Below are 17,567 nucleotides of genomic sequence, written 5' to 3' on the forward strand. Positions count from 1 at the left end.
GCAAGACGTCTTGGCGTGACGTCACGAACTGGGGGCGGTACTTGATCTGTGTTGATGGCGAAAATAGAAGGAAAACATAAATAACGCAATGGTGAATCGTTGTATGCTACACAGAGACAACTACAGTAAAGTCTCGTTATATCGATATTCAAGGGAGTCCAAAAAAATATCGATATAACCGGGACTATCGATATATCCGACCCTGTTTGCATGTAATTTTCTCCGTGCGTGCATAGAAATAGTATCGATATAACCAGGACTATCGATATATATATAGTATATATATACAGTATACAGTTGACATTTTTATTTTGTTATGCTTAGAATATCTTGTTTTCTATCCTTTCACTCCCACCCCAACCCCATCCCTCTTCAATTGCTGCTGTGGACTGCAAATTTCCCCATTGCGGGACGAATAAAGGTATTCTAATTCTGATTCTGATTCTGATTCTGATTCTGATATATCCGATATCGATATAACGAGACTTTACTGTATTTGAAATTCGCAGCCAAAAATTCCAAGCTGAAAAATCAAACCATTTCCAACGGCGCTCTGGCGCCATCTCCTGCATTTTCTGTGACGCTACACATCAGTCTTGATCCCTCAAAATGACCTGGAAGACCTTCTTTAATCGATTGCAAACATTTATACTTTCCTCTTCAAAACTATTTGAATCATATAAATAACTGGATGCGTAACAAGAAAGCATATTCTACGAATCTTAAGCCATTGTTTTGACTCTCCTCCAAGGCAAGACGTCTTGGTGTGACGCCATGAACTGGGGGCGGGACTTTCTGAAAGTGCCCAATTCACAGCTCTATTTTTTACAGATTTTGGACACTTTAAGTCATTTTTATTGGTGTTTTGCATTTGACTAAAAATATCAGCCTGTGTGTTTTGGGTATTTTAGATGCTATAAAACGTTTTTCTGATGTCAGTTAGGAAACAAAAAGTGATGTCGGTTGTCCTTTAAACGAATACATTCCCCATAGAGCTTCGCGGCAAGTTTTCTTTTTGTGTCCCGGATGTAGCATCACATGAATTGACTGTCAACATGCAAGATGGCCACGCATCACAGGCAAAATGCTGCTGGGCGGAGAAAAGTACAGGTAAATGCGAATAGTTGCTTGATCACCACGCGCTTGGCAGCGGCTCCGGTATGGCGGCCCGTTTAAAGGAGTCTTTCGCGGTTACTAGACGACCATTAATAAGAATCATTCAATTGCAGTGTCGCTGTTCTGACTCTTCAAAGTCGAGCCGGCTAATTTGGCTAGCTTAGCTTAGTATAGAGCGTTTTTGTGCTAACGTCGGCTGCAAAATCGACATACTTATGTCTGCTTTTCTACAACGAGGACGCGTCGGATATTCGCACACTCCGCTACCACCCGTGTCAATTATTACTCATAATGCGTGAGCTGTATTAGTTTCGTTATCTTTAAATAGCCTGGCGTCATTCTTAGTGGGCTCGGTCTAATTGCTGGGAGGACTGACGTTAGGTTGCCTTGGTGTACACTTAAGTGGCTCCCATCAGTACGGTTTAATTAAGTGAACGTATCCCCTGTATGTATCATTTCGTATAGAAAGACGTTTATTTATTTCTTGTTGTACGAGTCGCTCAAATAAGCCACAATTTCCCCTTCTTGCTAACCACTGGTAATTTAACGTGAATCATATTCAAGCCGTCTTCAAGAGAAGTGGTGCAGATCAGAGGTCATGACCTCGGCGCTCACCTCCCTCTCCTGACCGCTTCAGGTATCTTACGTCATTAGAGATGAGGTGGAGAAATACAACAGAAATGGGGTGAATGCTCTCCAACTCGACCCCGCGCTTAATCGGCTCTTCACAGCTGGAAGAGACTCAATTATCCGAATCTGGAGCGTGTACCAGCATAAGGTATCAAATTTCACTCAGCTGTCATACATGACAATGAATTTGTAGATATAGGCCTGCATTTATTTATTTTTGTCTTCTGTCATTGTAGCAGGACCCGTATATCGCTTCTATGGAGCATCATACGGACTGGGTCAATGACATAGTTCTTTGTTGCAATGGGAAAACATGTAAGTTTGATCAGCAAAATCTGAATACTTTGGCCTGGTGCTGGCTGATGTGGAGGGAATCAAAATCTATCAAATAAAACGATGAGCTATATTCTAAGGTAATTTTGTGAACATTTATTTTGCAGATGTCAAAATCAAAACTCTGGACTGAATTCAATTTTGCACTGTAAGTCGGGAAAGTGCGGTGACCCTGCAACATGATTCAATTGTTGTTATTGAGTCTGCTGCCGTGTGGCAGTCATGTTGCATGATATTGACCTGAAAGATTTAAAGGACAACCGACATCACTTTTTTTTCCTAACTGACATCAGAAAAACGTTTTATAGCATCTAAAATACCCAAAACACGCAGTATGATATTTTTGGTCAAATGCAAAACACCAATAAAAATTACTTAAAGTGTGCTGAAACTACAAAAAAATTGAAACCGGAAGTGGCCAGATTCAGAAGGTCCCGCCCCCTTGTTCGTGGTGTCATGCTAAGACATCTTGCCTTGCTCGAGAATCAAAACAATGGCTTCAGATTCGGAGAACATGCTTTCTTGTTACTCATCCAGTTATGAATATGATTCAAATAGTTCTGAAGAGGAAAGCATACATGTTTGCAATTGATGAAATAATTTATTACGGTCATTTTGATGCATCTGGAGAGAAATGTCGTGACAAAGTCTTTAGTACTCACAGTGCCCAAACAGGCAGAAGATGGCGACAAAGCTCCATGTGGAAATTGGCTCAACATTTTTGTCACAACACACCATCGCAGGATTCACCATCGCATTATTTATGTGTTTTCCTTCTGATTTCGCCATCAACATGGATCACCATCAAGTTTTCAGACCAAACAAAGTACCGCAAAATGCATTGACGTGATAAAAGGACTGTTACAGTGTGTCCTTTCTCGGTCAGGGGCGTTCCTTCAGTGACATGACGTGAGGACTCGTCACCAACTCAAAAACAAGACTTCCGGAATATTCAGCGCGAGTCTTAAAACGTAAACTAGAGCCATATGTAGTGGAATCTTTGTAAAATACGCTCAGTCGAAGTCATTTGAAGCGATTTTAAAAAATATGGACAGAATTTGTCCGGGGCGTCGGTTGTCCTTTCATCAGTCAACCCAAATTTTCACTGACATTATTGCAACTTTTATTTTACAGCGAGCGACAATGCAGGCCAGATATTTGCAATATAGATCGTCATATCGGCCAGCTCCATTTTGGCCTTCATCATTAGGATACACTTTCATCTTGTTTCTCCAAGACAGACTGACTTGTTGGCCATGTTTGTTTTCAGTGATATCTGCTTCCTCGGATACAACAGTTAAAGTATGGAATGCGCATAAAGGGTTCTGTATGTCAACGTTACGAACGCACAAGGACTATGTGAAAGCCTTGGCCTATGCTAAGGACAAGGAGCTAGTGGCGTCTGCAGGGCTTGACCGGCAGATTTTTCTCTGGGATGTCAATACTCTTACAGCACTCACTGCTTCCAACAACACTGTAACAAGTAAGTTGCGGCTTTGCCATCTCAAGCGCCGACCGTCTGTTTCGTTCGTTGTATTGTCTTAGATTAGCGTTATACGATGACGTACGTTATGTGTGCATCAGCTTCGTCACTCAGTGGGAACAAGGATTCAATCTACAGTTTGGCCATGAACCAGATGGGCACGGTGATCGTCTCAGGATCCACAGAAAAGGTGAGGTTTGTCTTCAGATTTTTCTATGGGCATAAATTGTTTACGTGCCCAGCCCACTGAGAAGAGTGCAGCAAAACTGGTTGACAATACAGAGTGAACATTTTGAATTATATCCTGGATAATGTGATCAGTCGAATTGATAAGCATCCTTAACATTTATTGTCACCAATTTGCTGCATTTAAGTGCTAATTTTCTTTACCAGGTGCTGAGAGTGTGGGATCCACGAACGTGTGCAAAACTGATGAAGCTAAAAGGTCACACAGATAACGTCAAGTCACTGCTTTTGAATCGAGATGGTACTCAAGTGAGTTGTGCTGTTGAAAAATTAGATTCTTTTTTTTCTTGGGCTGATACCCTCAAAAAATTAGCGACAAAATCTGAAGTGCTAAGAAAAAAAGTGATGATATTTTTAAAATCAGTGCGTAGATTTTTTTCTGGATAGATGGATGGATAGATGAAAACCCTCTAACTAACAAACAAACAAACGGTATGTTAACTCATTCACTGCCATACATGTGGAAAAATGTGTTCACTCGAGTGCCAGGGTTTTTGTCATATTCACTCAAATTGTAGGGCCGACAGAATATTGAGTTTTAGGACTACATAAACACTCAATGCAGCGCAAGAAACATTACTCTCTTCTTTCATCAGGAAAAAAAAGAGGTAATTCCTAAATTATATGGGTCAGGAGTTATTTGAGCTTGAAATCAGGGTGGCTGTCCAAAAGGCAAATGCCCCCCCCCCCCCCCAAAAAAAGGGAAAAACATTGCCAGAGGTCCAACCAGTGCTTTATCAGCAAGAAAAACCGAACCCCCAACATATTTCGGAATGGTGCTCCACGTCATATTTTCAATTCCTGAATAAATTCGGGAATGGCAGTGAATGAGTTAATGGAACTCTCAAATTGTGTGACTAAGCAAATCCGATAATGGTCAGACATTTGATTTTCGACAAATGTGCTTTGCCACCCCACAGTGCCTGTCGGGCAGCTCGGATGGAACAATCCGTCTGTGGTCCCTTGGTCAACAGCGATGCATTGCCACGTACCGTGTGCACGATGAAGGTGTCTGGGCTCTGCAGGTCAACGAGGCTTTCACGCACGTCTATTCTGGCGGTCGAGACAAGAAGATATATTGCACGGATTTGCGCAACCCAGACATCCGTGTTCTCATCTGTGAAGAGAAGGCGCCAGTGCTGAAAGTAAGAATCACACTACCCTGCGCTTTGTGAGAAAGCAAGGAATCATAAACGGAAATGCAATGGCAGATGTTTGCGCTCACTTACTCATCGCCGCACATGTAGTTTTCATTTGTCAGTTATGTAAATAAATAATTAATTATATGATTTAGTGACACATTATTCGATTAAATTAGCATTTTATTGTCTCACATTGGAGAAATTTACATTTTACAGCAGCAAAGTTATAAAAGGAAGAGGAAAGGAAGAAGTAAAAAAAACAAAATACAGGAGCTGCTGTCAAGGCAGGCACTCTCGCGCCGCCATCTTGAAGTCAAAATAACAAATATGACAACACATAGACATTGAATCTAAAGCACTTGCTGCACCCTCTTTATTGTATGAAGCAGTTGTAGATGAAAGAAGAGGATCAAAGCATCCTGGATCACAGAAGTCATGGTGAAATATGCATGTCTGCTACAAGCTAAATGTTGAAAGCAAACAAAAAGCTGTAGCATCCATTGATGAAAATACATTGTCTCACCTCTGTCCCACGTAAATCCGCTTCAATTCAAAGCCGCAATAGTTTGACATAGGGATCGGCGCTCTGTGCTGATGCTTCTTTCTTCTCCATCTCATAATAATATCAATATTGCTTTTCATCAATTGTGGAAGGGGGTGTGAGAACTGGTTGGTGAATTGAATGGGGTGCGGATTTGGAAAAAGGTTAAGAACCACGGCACTAAATACATTTAAACAGCACTAGAAAGTGTTCCCGAACTTTTGCCTGATGATGCGGAACTGGCAAATGTTACAATTGCACCCGTCAAGCTGATTGTTCTAGATATTGTAATAAAGGGCAAGAAATCCAGCGTTAGAATCACACAGAGGCACTGGCAAGTACACTACATGCTCGCTAAACGAATATGAAGAAATTAACACCTTTATAAAATATATTTGTAATACACACGGGTATATATTCATTGCTGCATTTGAAACAGAAGTCCCTTGGAAAGCCACTTGGATTCAGATTTACCTCCGTCTGTCCTTTATGCAGATGGAACTGGACAGATCCGCTGACCCACCTCCTGCTATTTGGGTCTCCACCACCAAGTCATCTGTTAATAAATGGGTAAGCATGCGTAATGCAACAGCCTTAATATATTTGAAAATGACTAACGTGCACGTTTGTACAGTCCCTCAAGGGAATGCACAACTTTAGATCATCAGGGGAATACGATAATGACTGCAGCACACCTCTAACGCCATTGTGCACGCAGCCAGAACAAGTCATCAAGGGTAAGTCAACATGTTGATGTCAAAAGGTCAAGATCCTTCCGGGGCTTTCTTTCCCGGTGTAACGGGGGTGTGGGGGGCATATCGCCACTGCCTTTACAGGAGGGGCAAGTATTATACAGTGTCACATTCTGAACGACAAGAGGCACATACTTACCAAAGATACCAACAACAACGTGGCTTTCTGGGATGTCCTAAAGGTACACGAAAGTGGTTCGATACATTCAACAAATCACAAACGTTTTTTGATCAGCCTTCGTGTGATCTTTAGGCATGCAAAGGTGAAGACTTGGGCAAAGTGGAATTTGACGAGGAGATTAAAAAGCGCTTCAAGATGGTATATGTGCCAAACTGGTTCTCAGTTGATTTGAAAACTGGGGTAAGTCAAAATCTCCATAGTGGATCGATACGACCTCATTCTCGACGCAAACTGTTAAATAACTTGCACGGTAAATGTACTTTCACCAAAGTAGTTCCCGAACTTGCCGCTGCTCAATGGATGTCATTTCATCAAATATATCACATTGGTTGTGTTTGTGGGAAATAACAAGCCGCAATTCTTATGGCATTTTTAACTCCTTCACTGCCATTCCTGAATTCGAGTTTTGGTTTTTCTAGCGTGGGAGCGCCGATAAAGTGCTGGTCAGACCTCTGGCAATGTTTTTCCTCCCACGAGGGGGCAGCATTTGCCTTTTGAACAGTCACCCCCATTTCAAGCTCCGATAACTCCAGGCCCATATACCTTAACAATGAACAATTTTTTTCTGATGAAAGAAGAGAGTCTAAGGTTTCTTACGCTTCATTGAATGTTTATTTTAGTCCTAAAACTCAATATTCTGTGGGTCCTGCAATTTGAGTGAAAATGACAAAAAACTGCAGTGGGCATATTTTTGCACGTCCGGCAGTGAATAAGTTAAAAATCTGCACCATGATGATATCAAAGTATCACTTTGGCGCCATTTCGTGTTAAACCATTAGAAACTTAATAAGAAGTTCAATCAATTACTTTCGGTTACCTTTCCCATGTGAATCGATGGGCGGTGCTGTCGTTGAATAAAAGACCCCCAGTCAAAAAAGTGGTCGCTTTAAAAGCCGTGTTTTTCAGAATCAGAAAGCCTTTGATAGTCCCACAATGGGGAAATTTGCAGTCCACGGCAGCAATTTAAAAGGGCGTGGGGGGCGAAAAGCTAAAAAACAAAATATTCTAAGCGTGACAAAATGTAGAAGACTGAGGGGTATACTGTAAGTGCAAAAATGTTTCATACAAACTGTTTTTAAACAGATGCTCACCATTACACTGGATGAAAGTGACTGCTTCGCCGCCTGGGTTTCTGCAAAAGACGCCGGTTTCTCTAGCTCCGACGGATCCGATCCAAAATGTAGGAAACGCCGCCCAACTGTCCTTTTTCCGACAATCATCGTGTGTCAAAATGTTTGTGTCACACTCCTTTTTATCTCCGCAGTAAATTTAGGTGGTCTGCTGCTTCAGGCTCTGCTGGAGTTCTGGCCCAGAACTCGTATAAATTCTGTGGACGAAGAAGAGAATGAAGTCAACCACGGTGAGACGATCCTCAATGTCCACAGACTTTTTGGGGGGGGATTCAAGTAACTTGTGAACTGTCAGGATTGACAAAATGTATCGGTTGAGTTAATTGGTTGACATGTTGAATGCGATACCTTGCCGACAGTGAATGGAGAGCAGGAGAACCGCATCCAGAAAGGAAATGGATACTTCCAGGTGCCGCCACATACACCGGTTATCTTCGGGGAAGCGGGTGGCAGAACACTTTTCAGGTAATGTGAGAAAAGTACTTTGGAAAATGGCAGCTGGTTTAAAAGTGAGTATACTTCATTTTCGTGGATTTGGTTTTGCTGCAGGTTGCTTTGTCGAGATTCCGGAGGAGAGACCGAGTCCATGTTGCTGAACGAGACCGTTCCTCAATGGGTCATTGATATAACCGTTGATGTGAGTACTGTTGTCATGTTCACATTTTCGGTTATCAGGTCAATGTAAATTCCGTTTTGCCAAATACCCTTTACACTATTTTCAAGAGTGAACACTTACGGCAGGGGTGTTCAAATGTTTTGCAAAGGGGGCCAGATTTGGTGTGTTAAAAATGTGCTTGTTTTTTTGGTTCCTCTGAAACATGCATATCAAAGCATAATGAGTCAACATTTTTAAGCGGCGTTTCACGTTGTCTTCTTTTTTTTTCTTTAGAAAAACATGCCCAAGTTCAACAAAATTCCATTCTACCTCCAGCCCCATTCATCTTCCGGTGCAAAAACTCTCAAGAAGTAAGTGTCGCCTGCACCCTCGCAACTCACAGGGAAAGACGAGCAAACGTCTTACATTTGTTGAACGCATGTGCCCCTTTCGTACGACCCAGGGACCGTCTGTCAGCCAGTGACATGCTGCAGGTGAGGAAGGTGATGGAGCACGTATACGAGAAGATCATCAACCTGGATAATGAGTCTCAGACCACCAGTTCTTCCACCAACGACAAACCCGGAGAGCAGGATAAGGAGGAGGACATGGCCATGCTAGCTGAGGAGAAGATAGAGCTCATGTGTCAAGACCAGGTACGTTTCATCACTCTAGTTTTAACCCCCCAGGCCACCCCCTCCAAAAAAAAATATTGATCGGCCAATAAGCAAAGCCCGATTGAAATAAATGTTCAAACCCTGCACCGTGTTTCAATTGCATAAACATTTCCTTTGCATTTCCCAAATTTTCTCAGATTTAGCACAATGTTAAGGCAATTAAAGCTCTGCCAGTGTTTGAATACTAAAATAGTCATTTTTTTGGATGGTACTTGGAAGAAAATAAGTTTCAGAACCATTCTTCTAATAACCGGTATTCCTCTCCTCTCAAGGTTCTGGATCCCAACATGGACCTGCGAACAGTTAAACATTTCATTTGGAAAAGTGGTGGGGACTTGACACTTCACTATAGGCAGAAGTCCACGTGAAATTTAGATTTGGAGAAAACATGTCTTTTTTTTTTTTGGTCGTCATTTGCCAATCGCCACTCTTTGACATGTAATTTCCTGAAGTCCATTCATGGTCAAATGGTCTATATAAGTATCCACAGGAATGGAGTGAGATATTTCCAAGGATGTGGCATAGGGAACATACCAAGCTGGCGCAGCCAAAACATTATTTTTTTGTTTAAACAGTTTGAAGAATGGACTCAATTTTATTCTGCAGGACTGAATTTTTTTTTTACATCTTTGACTGCTATGTTTATGAACTGCTGTATATGTTTGCGAGTGTGCGCGCGCAGAATGTTAAGTACATTCCAGACCTGTCTGTTCTAAAAAATAAAATAAAAAACACTCCACAGTCAGCCGTATCTCCAGTTTGGAGCACCCACGCTTTCTGGAAGCGTCACAGTTAGCCCATCCTCACTTGAACGTAATCTCCACCTCTTATAATGAGAGCGCTTGAACGTCACACTTGTCTTCGTCTGTTTTAACTGTCTTATTCTCAGTTAGCAGAATGTTTTCATGTTAACCTTGTGTACAATATTTTTGATTTTAAGTGGGTGTTTTGGGGGGAGGGATGAGGGGTGGGGATTAATTAATTTAGTTGTAAAATTTCATTAAAACCGGCAGTTATTTTTCCAATTCCTTAGAGCACATTCATAGTTGTAATTTTTCACGGATGGTACAAATGGCATTTGTTGTATTCACTACAACCTGGAAATTTGCAGTTTACTCAAATAATGGTTGTAGTCGTCTAAATCAACTCAAATATGAAATTATAAATATATTAAATCTCACTGTGCTTTGGTAATCAATGACCTTGGTCAAAGTGAGAGCTGTTCCTAATGTATAGTTTATTTACATAGCTCAATGAAATATGGCATCATAGAATATGATTTGTCTTTACCGAAACAAACGGTGGGAAGCCCCCCACCCCACATCCCCCCACCAAGCAGAACGGATCTTTATTGTAAACTCGATGGTATTCATTTGGCTAGAAGGGCTGATGTGAGCTATCGTCGGCCAAAACAGAATGGTTAACCCCCCCGCCCCCAACAAGATGAACTGTAATATGAATTGTTGTAATAATTTGTGAAATATGTATATTTTAGGCTTCCAAAGAAATAAATTGGAATGGTTTAACAATTGCACATTTGTGAACATCCTGCGATATCAGTGTTTGGCGCCTAAGTGTGAATGAGGGGCTAATGCTATGCTTGTGGTTTTGATTTATAGTATATTGTCAAATATTCAACCATCTGCGAAAACATTTGTTTATTCCCCACCAGAAAAATGGACTTGATTGATATCTGCAAACGTACTTTTACTGAACAATTTAGACATCTCCCAGGGAAAAAAAACAATCCTGTAACTATAATTACAACTACAATCGTCACCTCTTCTATTGCCCTAGTTTTTCAAGTAACATTGCATAGATCACAAAACTGCACGACGCGTAGTTGTGACGATTGAGAATATCTCGCTACACAAAGTAAAACAAGAGGCTGGGTTTAAAATGTGTTACAATGATCTTTTCAAAGTTTTTGTTAAAATACAGCCAGAAGCAAACATCATTCACAACACATGCAGCCACGTAAAAACTATTGCTCAGGTCAACCTGTCGTCTCAAGTAACTTATTAACTTTTGCGATACACTTGATTTAATTTCTGTCATCTTTGAAAGAGTTCACGATAACACCCGGGATTATCCGAATCAAGTTTTGCAACCCGTGTCCACTTGTCCCGGGTGATAATAACATGAGAAAGTCAGCAGGTATAAACACAACGTTAAGGGATTATAGTACATATCTGGGTGTATGACTCAGCTTTGTACAAATCCATTGAAGTTGAGATGTTCTGTTAAATATGGACAGAATACCATAAAATGATTTGCAAATCATGGCCCACCTATATTTAATGAAACGCACCACAAACACAAGGTAATTTCACGTTCAAAAGGATTCAATTTGTTTTTAAGCAAATGATCTTTAACTTAGAATTTTTTTGGGCAGCAACGCCTTCCAAAAACACAAGTGACAAAGGAGAGGGAAGTCACCTGGAACATGCCACAGGTGAAGAGGCTAACTGGGAACAGGAGAGTGCCATGACCGGGTCTAAAAAGACCTAGATTCTGTCACATCTCGTAGCCGTCCTGGCCGCGCCCCGCCCCTCCCGTCACCTCCTCCGCTGCTCCCTGGAGACGGCCCCTCCCATCATCACTCACCTGGGCTCCCACAGCTGTTTGTCATTTACTGATTGTGCCTTCTGACTATATATATGCCGATCGCACATCACCGTCTCCGTCGGAGAATTCCGGAAGCTACCCTCGCGACTACCTTGCCGTCAGGTCTGCCTTTGTTAGTACAGTCACTTACCTCTCCCTGTTTATTTTTTATGCGTGTCTCAGTAAAGACCTTTTTGCTCCTGGAAATCTGTCTCCCCGTGTATTTCGGATCCGAACCTTCCCACCTTCCTTCATCACTCGAGTCCTGCCTTCTAGCCGCGAGTGTCGTGACAGATTCACTCTGGTCATTCCCAAGTAGAAATGGGGCGAGGTTCACCTCTGAGTAGCCGCATAGGTGTTGGTGTATCTGCGATGTTCCCTAACGCAGAATTGTATCGAATTTAGGATTTTGACATCTATGGTCCACATCTTATCTTTACTTTGGAGTCGGCCAATCCTCCATGAAGCATCTCCAGCTGGTCCAGAATGCTGCTGCTTGCCTCTTGACTGGTACTCGTAAGAGGGAGCACATAACTCGCATAGCATCCCTTCACTGGCTCCTATACATTTTAGAGTTCTTTTCAAGATCTTATGTCTTCAAATCTTTAAATGGCCTTGCTCCTCCTTACCTCTCCGAGCTCATCCACCTCTCCACACTTTTCCGACGCCTCAGGTCAGCTGACCAAACATTATTAGATGTGCCAAAAAGTAATCGGAAGCTCAGAGGGGATCGAGCCTTTTCTATTGCCGATTCCACTGTGCAACGGCCTGCGACTAACATTCTTGAGGAAAAGACTAATCCAAACTGTTATGGATGCAAAAACTAAAAGATCCAAAACCACCTTTCGCACGTGTTACAACAATGTGGCTTCGTAGTAATAGTGTGGGTAATAGACTGGCCTGCCTGCAGTCCAGACCTGTCTCCCAATGAAAATATATGGCTCATTATGAACCACAAAATACACAAACAGACTGCGGACTGTTGAACAGCCGAAGCTGGACATTAAGGAAAATGGGATAGAATTCCACCTACAAACTTTCAACAATTCGTGTACTCAATTGCCAAATCATAGAGTGGTGACCCTGTCCCAACTTGTTACGAATGCGTTGCAGCCATAAAATTCAAAGTTATTGATGATTTACTCAATATAAAAATATATTTGCTGGCTTATATCTTAATTTGTGGGAGATTTTTTTTATGTATAGTGTGCAAAAAAAAAGGAATATCGTCTTTAGATTTAATGCCTGTCTTTAAAAACAAAAATGATAGAGGATTGTCGCTGGCTTTTTTTTGGTTCTTTCTTCACCTGGTCTGAAGCTGTTATAGTTTTACTTTGGCTCTTGTGGTTGATCCTCAGCATCCTCATGCTCACAGTGATGAGCATGAGTCTCCTCTCTGGACCAGTCTTGGGTTTCCTGAATTGGTGATTCATCAATTTGGGACTCACCTTGGCGGCCATCAGTAGCAGGCAGACAAGTTTGTTGTTCATCGTGCGGCTCCGATGGGTCTATGCAGGGAGAGAGCGCACCTAGTGGTGGACTGTGGCTATGACTGGGCTCACAGAGGGAGTCCGCGATCTCGGTGGAGTTGAGGTAAGAATGCTCTTCGGGCGAAACGCCGGAATCGGACTGACTGCTCCTAAAAGCGGTAGTGAAGTCCACGGCGGCCGGGGAGTTGTGCTCTTGATGGATAATCCCTTTGGAAGACTCCAGTTCACTTTCATCCAACGAGGCTGCGGAATAGGAAATCAGACAAGAACAAGTCCAACTATTCATTTACAAAATGTTTCTTTTTTTACTAAATTTGAGTGTGTTGCATTCTAACTTACCAATACCGGACATCTCATCCTCTTTGTCACAGTTCATTTCAAGCGAGGTGTTGTTCATGTCGACGGATGACATGGACAGATCCAGCTTGTCCATCAAATCAGCAGCTCTGGGACTCGTGGCAGCCATGTCAGAATCAGACGAGCCTGTAAAGACAATTGAAAATTTAAAGGAAGGTTCCCATGAGCGTATCTTGACTCAACTCACCAGGATTGTTGACACTTTGCGTTGGCGGAGGAAGAGAAGCATCCTGGAGGATGACCGGTCTTGAGTCTAAAACATCAGTTTGGCTTGAAGGTGCCATTAAAGGTGCCTAAAATCACATGTAGAGGTTCTAGTATCCATTATGGCCACGTCAGTGTTAATTTGTATCGGGCGTGGATGAAAAAAGCAGTTCATGTATTGGAGAGAAGCTCGGTGGTCTGTCTACCTCCGTGAAGCCGTGGTTTGGGACCTCTGGAGGCTGCTTCTCCTCGGGAGCAGGGACCTCGGGGGTTTTTGGCATTGATGTGTCAGCACGTGCAGGGATTCGATGCAAGTAACCATATCCAATGCCACAACCTAAACTAAAAGTGGGAATTGGAAAAAGTAGAAATGTCATGATGAAAAATTACGTTGAGTAAAGATACAAAAGGAGAATTAAGTTGTGTAAAGTGTCCTTGAGAGTTTTGAAAGGCACTTATAAATGAAATTTATTATTATTATTCAGTGAAAAGCACCTTGACGGATTCATTTAGCTACCGCTATGTAAACTGAAATCTTCCATCTAATGTGGACTTCTTCAATTCCGCTCACTGAACCATTGTGAGACTTAAAATCATTTGGAAGACTTAGGATTCGGGTGAAATACGGGGTTGATAAAGCCCTCTCAATTGAATAAACATTTTGCACCATACCTTCCTTCACCTCCCCACGCGCCATTGGGTGTGACCACCACTTCTCTGCAGTTGTCCGTGAGGGCGCTGTACACCAGCAACTTCACTTGCTTTCCTTCATTGGCCTCAATCAGGGAGAAGAAGTCTTCCGACTGGCAGGCGAAATATTTTTTCCATTTAAGATGATCTCAGTCATTATGCACTTGTGGCTCATGGGCAGTTTTCATCTTATATTATAGCTAAAAATGTTTATGGTACAACAATAAACAGTGATAAATTTAAACTCTTGATGATTTGATGGAATCTACATTGTTTCACCTTCTATAAGGTGGACCAAGTGAGACTGATTTTCACATTTGTGGTCGGGCTCAGTTGGTTTTGCCCCAGTACAAAAAAATAATGTAATCGACCAAAATAAAGTTCACAGTTAGAATTTAACTCATTCACTGTCAGACATGTAAAAAATGTGTCCATTCCAGTGCCAGGGTTTTTTGTCATTTTCACTTGAATTCCAGGACACACAGAGTATTGAGTTTTAGAACAACATAAACATTCAATGCAGCATAAAAAAACTGTAGAATCTCTTCCTTCATCAGAAACAAAAAGTTAATTCCTAAATTATCTGGGTCTGGAGTTATGAACTCGAAATGAGGGTGGCTATCCAAAATACAATGCAATACATACGCATTGGTTTCTTATAGTGCAGGGGTTGGGAATCTTTTTGACTAAGAGAGCCATAAAAGTAAAATATTTAGAAATGTTTTTTCTGTGAGAGACACACATGCACGTACGCACGCGTGCACGCACACACACACACACACGTACGTGATTTCAACAAAATGTCAGAATATATTATTTAAAATAACTTTGCGATAATACTCACCATTAATATGAATAGCTTTCCGTTCCTGATGATTGGTAAAAAAAATCCAGCAAAACGATCGGAATGAAAGTCAACTTGCCGGGTCCATAGGCGAAGCTACTGCTAGCTAGCCTGCACACTGCTCATTAGCTTGCACGCTTGCTTTCAACCTGAAGTGTACGATATGTTCATCATTTGTTTTTACTTGTCAGTCTTATTTAAAAGGGGGCGTTTACCGGACATCAGAGGTCAATATCATCCAATCAAAATTGCGCTTTCCGACAACTGCCGCCCAAACAGTAATGAACAGCGAAAAAGCGAGAATATATATTTAGTTTTATCGACGAGCCAGATGGAATCATCAAAAGAAGCCATATATGGCTTGCGAGCCATAGGCTCCCGACACCTGATATAGTGCTTTAACAACAGCTGAAGCTGGAACAAAGCGCTAACATGGAAAAAGGGAAAATGTGGCCCCCTCATGGAAGGGGGAAAAAAAGCATTGTCAGATGTCCGGCCAACGCTTTATCGGCACCCCCAACAAGAAAAACCAAAACCAACACATTCGGGAATGACGCTCTACGTCATATTTTTTATTCCCAAATAAATTTGTGAATGGCAGTGAATGAGTTAATATTTTTGCTTCAAAAATTGTTTACTCATTTTAACATAACATAGCTTGACTTTATAGTGCATTCATTCAAATATAAGTTGAACATGTGCAAATCAATATATTTTTTTCTATCTCTACTTACATCTTGTAACAAATGATCTGCTCCAACAATGTAGTCTGTGTGGGGATGGAGGCCAGCCAGTGCAGCTGGTGAACTGGCTTCCACATCCTTGAGGGTGGAAACAAATGTCATCTTTGTTGAATGAGAGACAAAATGATGACCGCAGACAAACGTGCTCTCATCCTCACCAGGACATGCCAAACACTCTCATTGGCTCCTTGGAAGCTGCAGAAACGAACACTGGCCCCCAGCAGGCCTTGTCCATTCCACATATTACTGGGCTTCACCTCCAACTCACGAATCATCATGCTCTTGGTGCTGTACACTTCCATGCTAACCACTTTCTCCATATTGGCTTTAAGCACCTCCTTCAGCATGTCATTTTCTACATTCTGAGACAGAGAAAGGATAATTCCAACAATGTTATATTTTGTTTCCCACATAAATGCCATTTACTTACAAGTCTTTTGTGGTCCAGAGATAAAATGAAGTCAAAGAATGGTTGCAGTCCACATTTTTCCGCAGGAGAATTCGGCTGCACCTGCCAAAACCCAAGTTCATTTGTATGAACATTACAATCAAACAAAAGACAGGAACAATATTCCAAATAGACATCACTGGTACAATATTGAAGTGACACTATGTTTAATTATATGGTGACAGGAAACCTTTATTTCAGTATTATGTTAACATACTTGTGAAGCGGAATGACTATCTGTCCATTAATTTTGTATTCTGTCTTTCCCAGCCGTGTCCAAACTTGTTCCTCAATGGCCGCCATCCTGCCTGGTTTCGCTAACTTTTCGCAGCAGCAACGCACCTGATTCAAATCATTGGGACGGTTCTAATGCTGCTTCACAGCCGGCTGATGAGCTGCTCATCTGAACCAGGTGTGTTGCAGGCAGAAGAGATGGAAAGCAGGCAGGGCGGCGTTACTCCACGACCGAAGTGAGACAGACCTGGTACCACCTGGCAATGTGACAGGGACCCGACTGCCCCTTTGTAACTATTATGATTAAAGTAGCGTTGCAAACTACACCTAAAACTACTAAATACGTTTTAAATCACTACTCCCTTCTTCATCTTTTCGGCTTTTCCCTTCAGGGGTCGCCACAGCGAATCAGTGTCCTCCATCTTCAGAAGTGTGATTCACATGTTTGTTTTTACGTCGGATGCCCTTCCTGACACAAATAACTACTCCGTAATGACAACGGAAAATGTTTCATTTTTAAGTGGGTTGGCGATTTAAAATAGAAAGTCTGGGTAACATCCAAATATATTATTGGACATAAATTACTTTTTCAAAATGTAACATTTTTTTTAAAAAATCGTCCTATTTGAATCGCCAACTCGACATGTTCGACCGGTACAACGACTTAGCGATAGCACAGATAGATAAGCTGCAATTCCGTTGCCAACCCCAAATTATTCGAAGCTGAACGAGTGTGTCACTCAAATCTTACACCGTGGACGTGATATCCATACGTTCCTCCGTCGGATTCCTCCGAACTCTGCGTCAAACCCATCTGATGAGGATTTTGTAAAAATTAACGTAAACACAAAATTAGACACGTAATACGATCACAGTCGACCGCCCGTGGCCATATTGTCAACAGACGAAAACAATCGAGCAGAGACGTCATCGACCGACCGAACGCTCTTCGCGTCCTCAACGTTGCGAGACGCATGTGGGGATTTGGCGCCCTCTTCAGCTCGATGTTTTCACTGCAAGTCACGTTTTTCGCGAGGTCCCCGCAAAATATGGCCGTGGGTGGGTATTAAGTGGTGTAACATTCTATTTTGGGCTTATAGTGACTATTTGGACCACTGCCCCCC

General features: G+C 41.9%; 2 protein-coding genes across 3 annotated transcripts; one reads left to right on the top strand and one right to left on the bottom strand.

Moving 5' to 3' along the window:
• Window positions 1-1,026: 1,026 nt before the first annotated feature.
• On the top strand, window positions 1,027-10,802 carry LOC148891605 (WD repeat-containing protein 48). 2 transcript variants are annotated; one of them, XM_089008246.1, is made up of 18 exons: window positions 1,027-1,110; window positions 1,754-1,894; window positions 1,983-2,061; window positions 3,350-3,562; window positions 3,664-3,752; window positions 3,956-4,057; window positions 4,729-4,953; window positions 5,987-6,061; window positions 6,126-6,228; window positions 6,328-6,425; window positions 6,497-6,604; window positions 7,508-7,604; window positions 7,689-7,784; window positions 7,914-8,019; window positions 8,104-8,191; window positions 8,444-8,520; window positions 8,613-8,805; window positions 9,099-10,802. In XM_089008246.1, the coding sequence occupies exons 1-18, from the start codon at window positions 1,063-1,065 to the stop codon at window positions 9,192-9,194; spliced, it is 2,034 nt and encodes a 677-aa protein (XP_088864372.1). In that variant the 5' UTR covers window positions 1,027-1,062; the 3' UTR covers window positions 9,195-10,802. The 2 variants fall into 2 exon arrangements, with proteins under 2 accessions (XP_088864372.1, XP_088864373.1); XM_089008247.1 differs by having other exon boundaries at window positions 1,038-1,110; window positions 1,986-2,061.
• A 1,842-nt stretch (window positions 10,803-12,644) lies between these two features.
• On the bottom strand, window positions 12,645-17,352 carry LOC148891606 (uncharacterized). The gene is made up of 9 exons (XM_089008249.1): window positions 17,195-17,352; window positions 16,192-16,272; window positions 15,920-16,123; window positions 15,753-15,839; window positions 14,157-14,287; window positions 13,691-13,826; window positions 13,468-13,573; window positions 13,263-13,406; window positions 12,645-13,166 (listed from the first exon to the last, which is right to left on the bottom strand). The coding sequence occupies exons 1-9, from the start codon at window positions 17,255-17,257 to the stop codon at window positions 12,763-12,765; spliced, it is 1,356 nt and encodes a 451-aa protein (XP_088864375.1). The 5' UTR covers window positions 17,258-17,352; the 3' UTR covers window positions 12,645-12,762.
• Between the last annotated feature and the right edge of the window lie 215 nt (window positions 17,353-17,567).

Source organism: Hippocampus bargibanti, linkage group LG11, assembly GCF_051943395.1.
Source record: "Hippocampus bargibanti isolate YZ-2025 linkage group LG11, ASM5194339v1, whole genome shotgun sequence".
NCBI lineage: Eukaryota > Metazoa > Chordata > Actinopteri > Syngnathiformes > Syngnathidae > Hippocampus > Hippocampus bargibanti.

Bases quoted from the DNA above. Each gene is read 5' to 3' on its own strand.
- LOC148891606 (XM_089008249.1), bottom strand. From the start codon at position 17,257: ATGGGTTTGACGCAGAGTTCGGAGGAATCCGACGGAGGAACGTATGGA. The intron at 13,827-14,156 runs GTATGGTGCAAA...TCCCACTTTTAG, and splicing joins GCGTGGGGAGGTGAAGGAAG to TTTAGGTTGTGGCATTGGAT. The intron at 13,407-13,467 runs GTGAGTTGAGTC...TTGTCTTTACAG, and splicing joins GCAAAGTGTCAACAATCCTG to GCTCGTCTGATTCTGACATG.
- LOC148891605 (XM_089008246.1), top strand. From the start codon at position 1,063: ATGGCCACGCATCACAGGCAAAATGCTGCTGGGCGGAGAAAAGTACAG. The intron at 1,895-1,982 runs GTATCAAATTTC...CTGTCATTGTAG, and splicing joins GGAGCGTGTACCAGCATAAG to CAGGACCCGTATATCGCTTC. The intron at 8,521-8,612 runs GTAAGTGTCGCC...CGTACGACCCAG, and splicing joins GGTGCAAAAACTCTCAAGAA to GGACCGTCTGTCAGCCAGTG.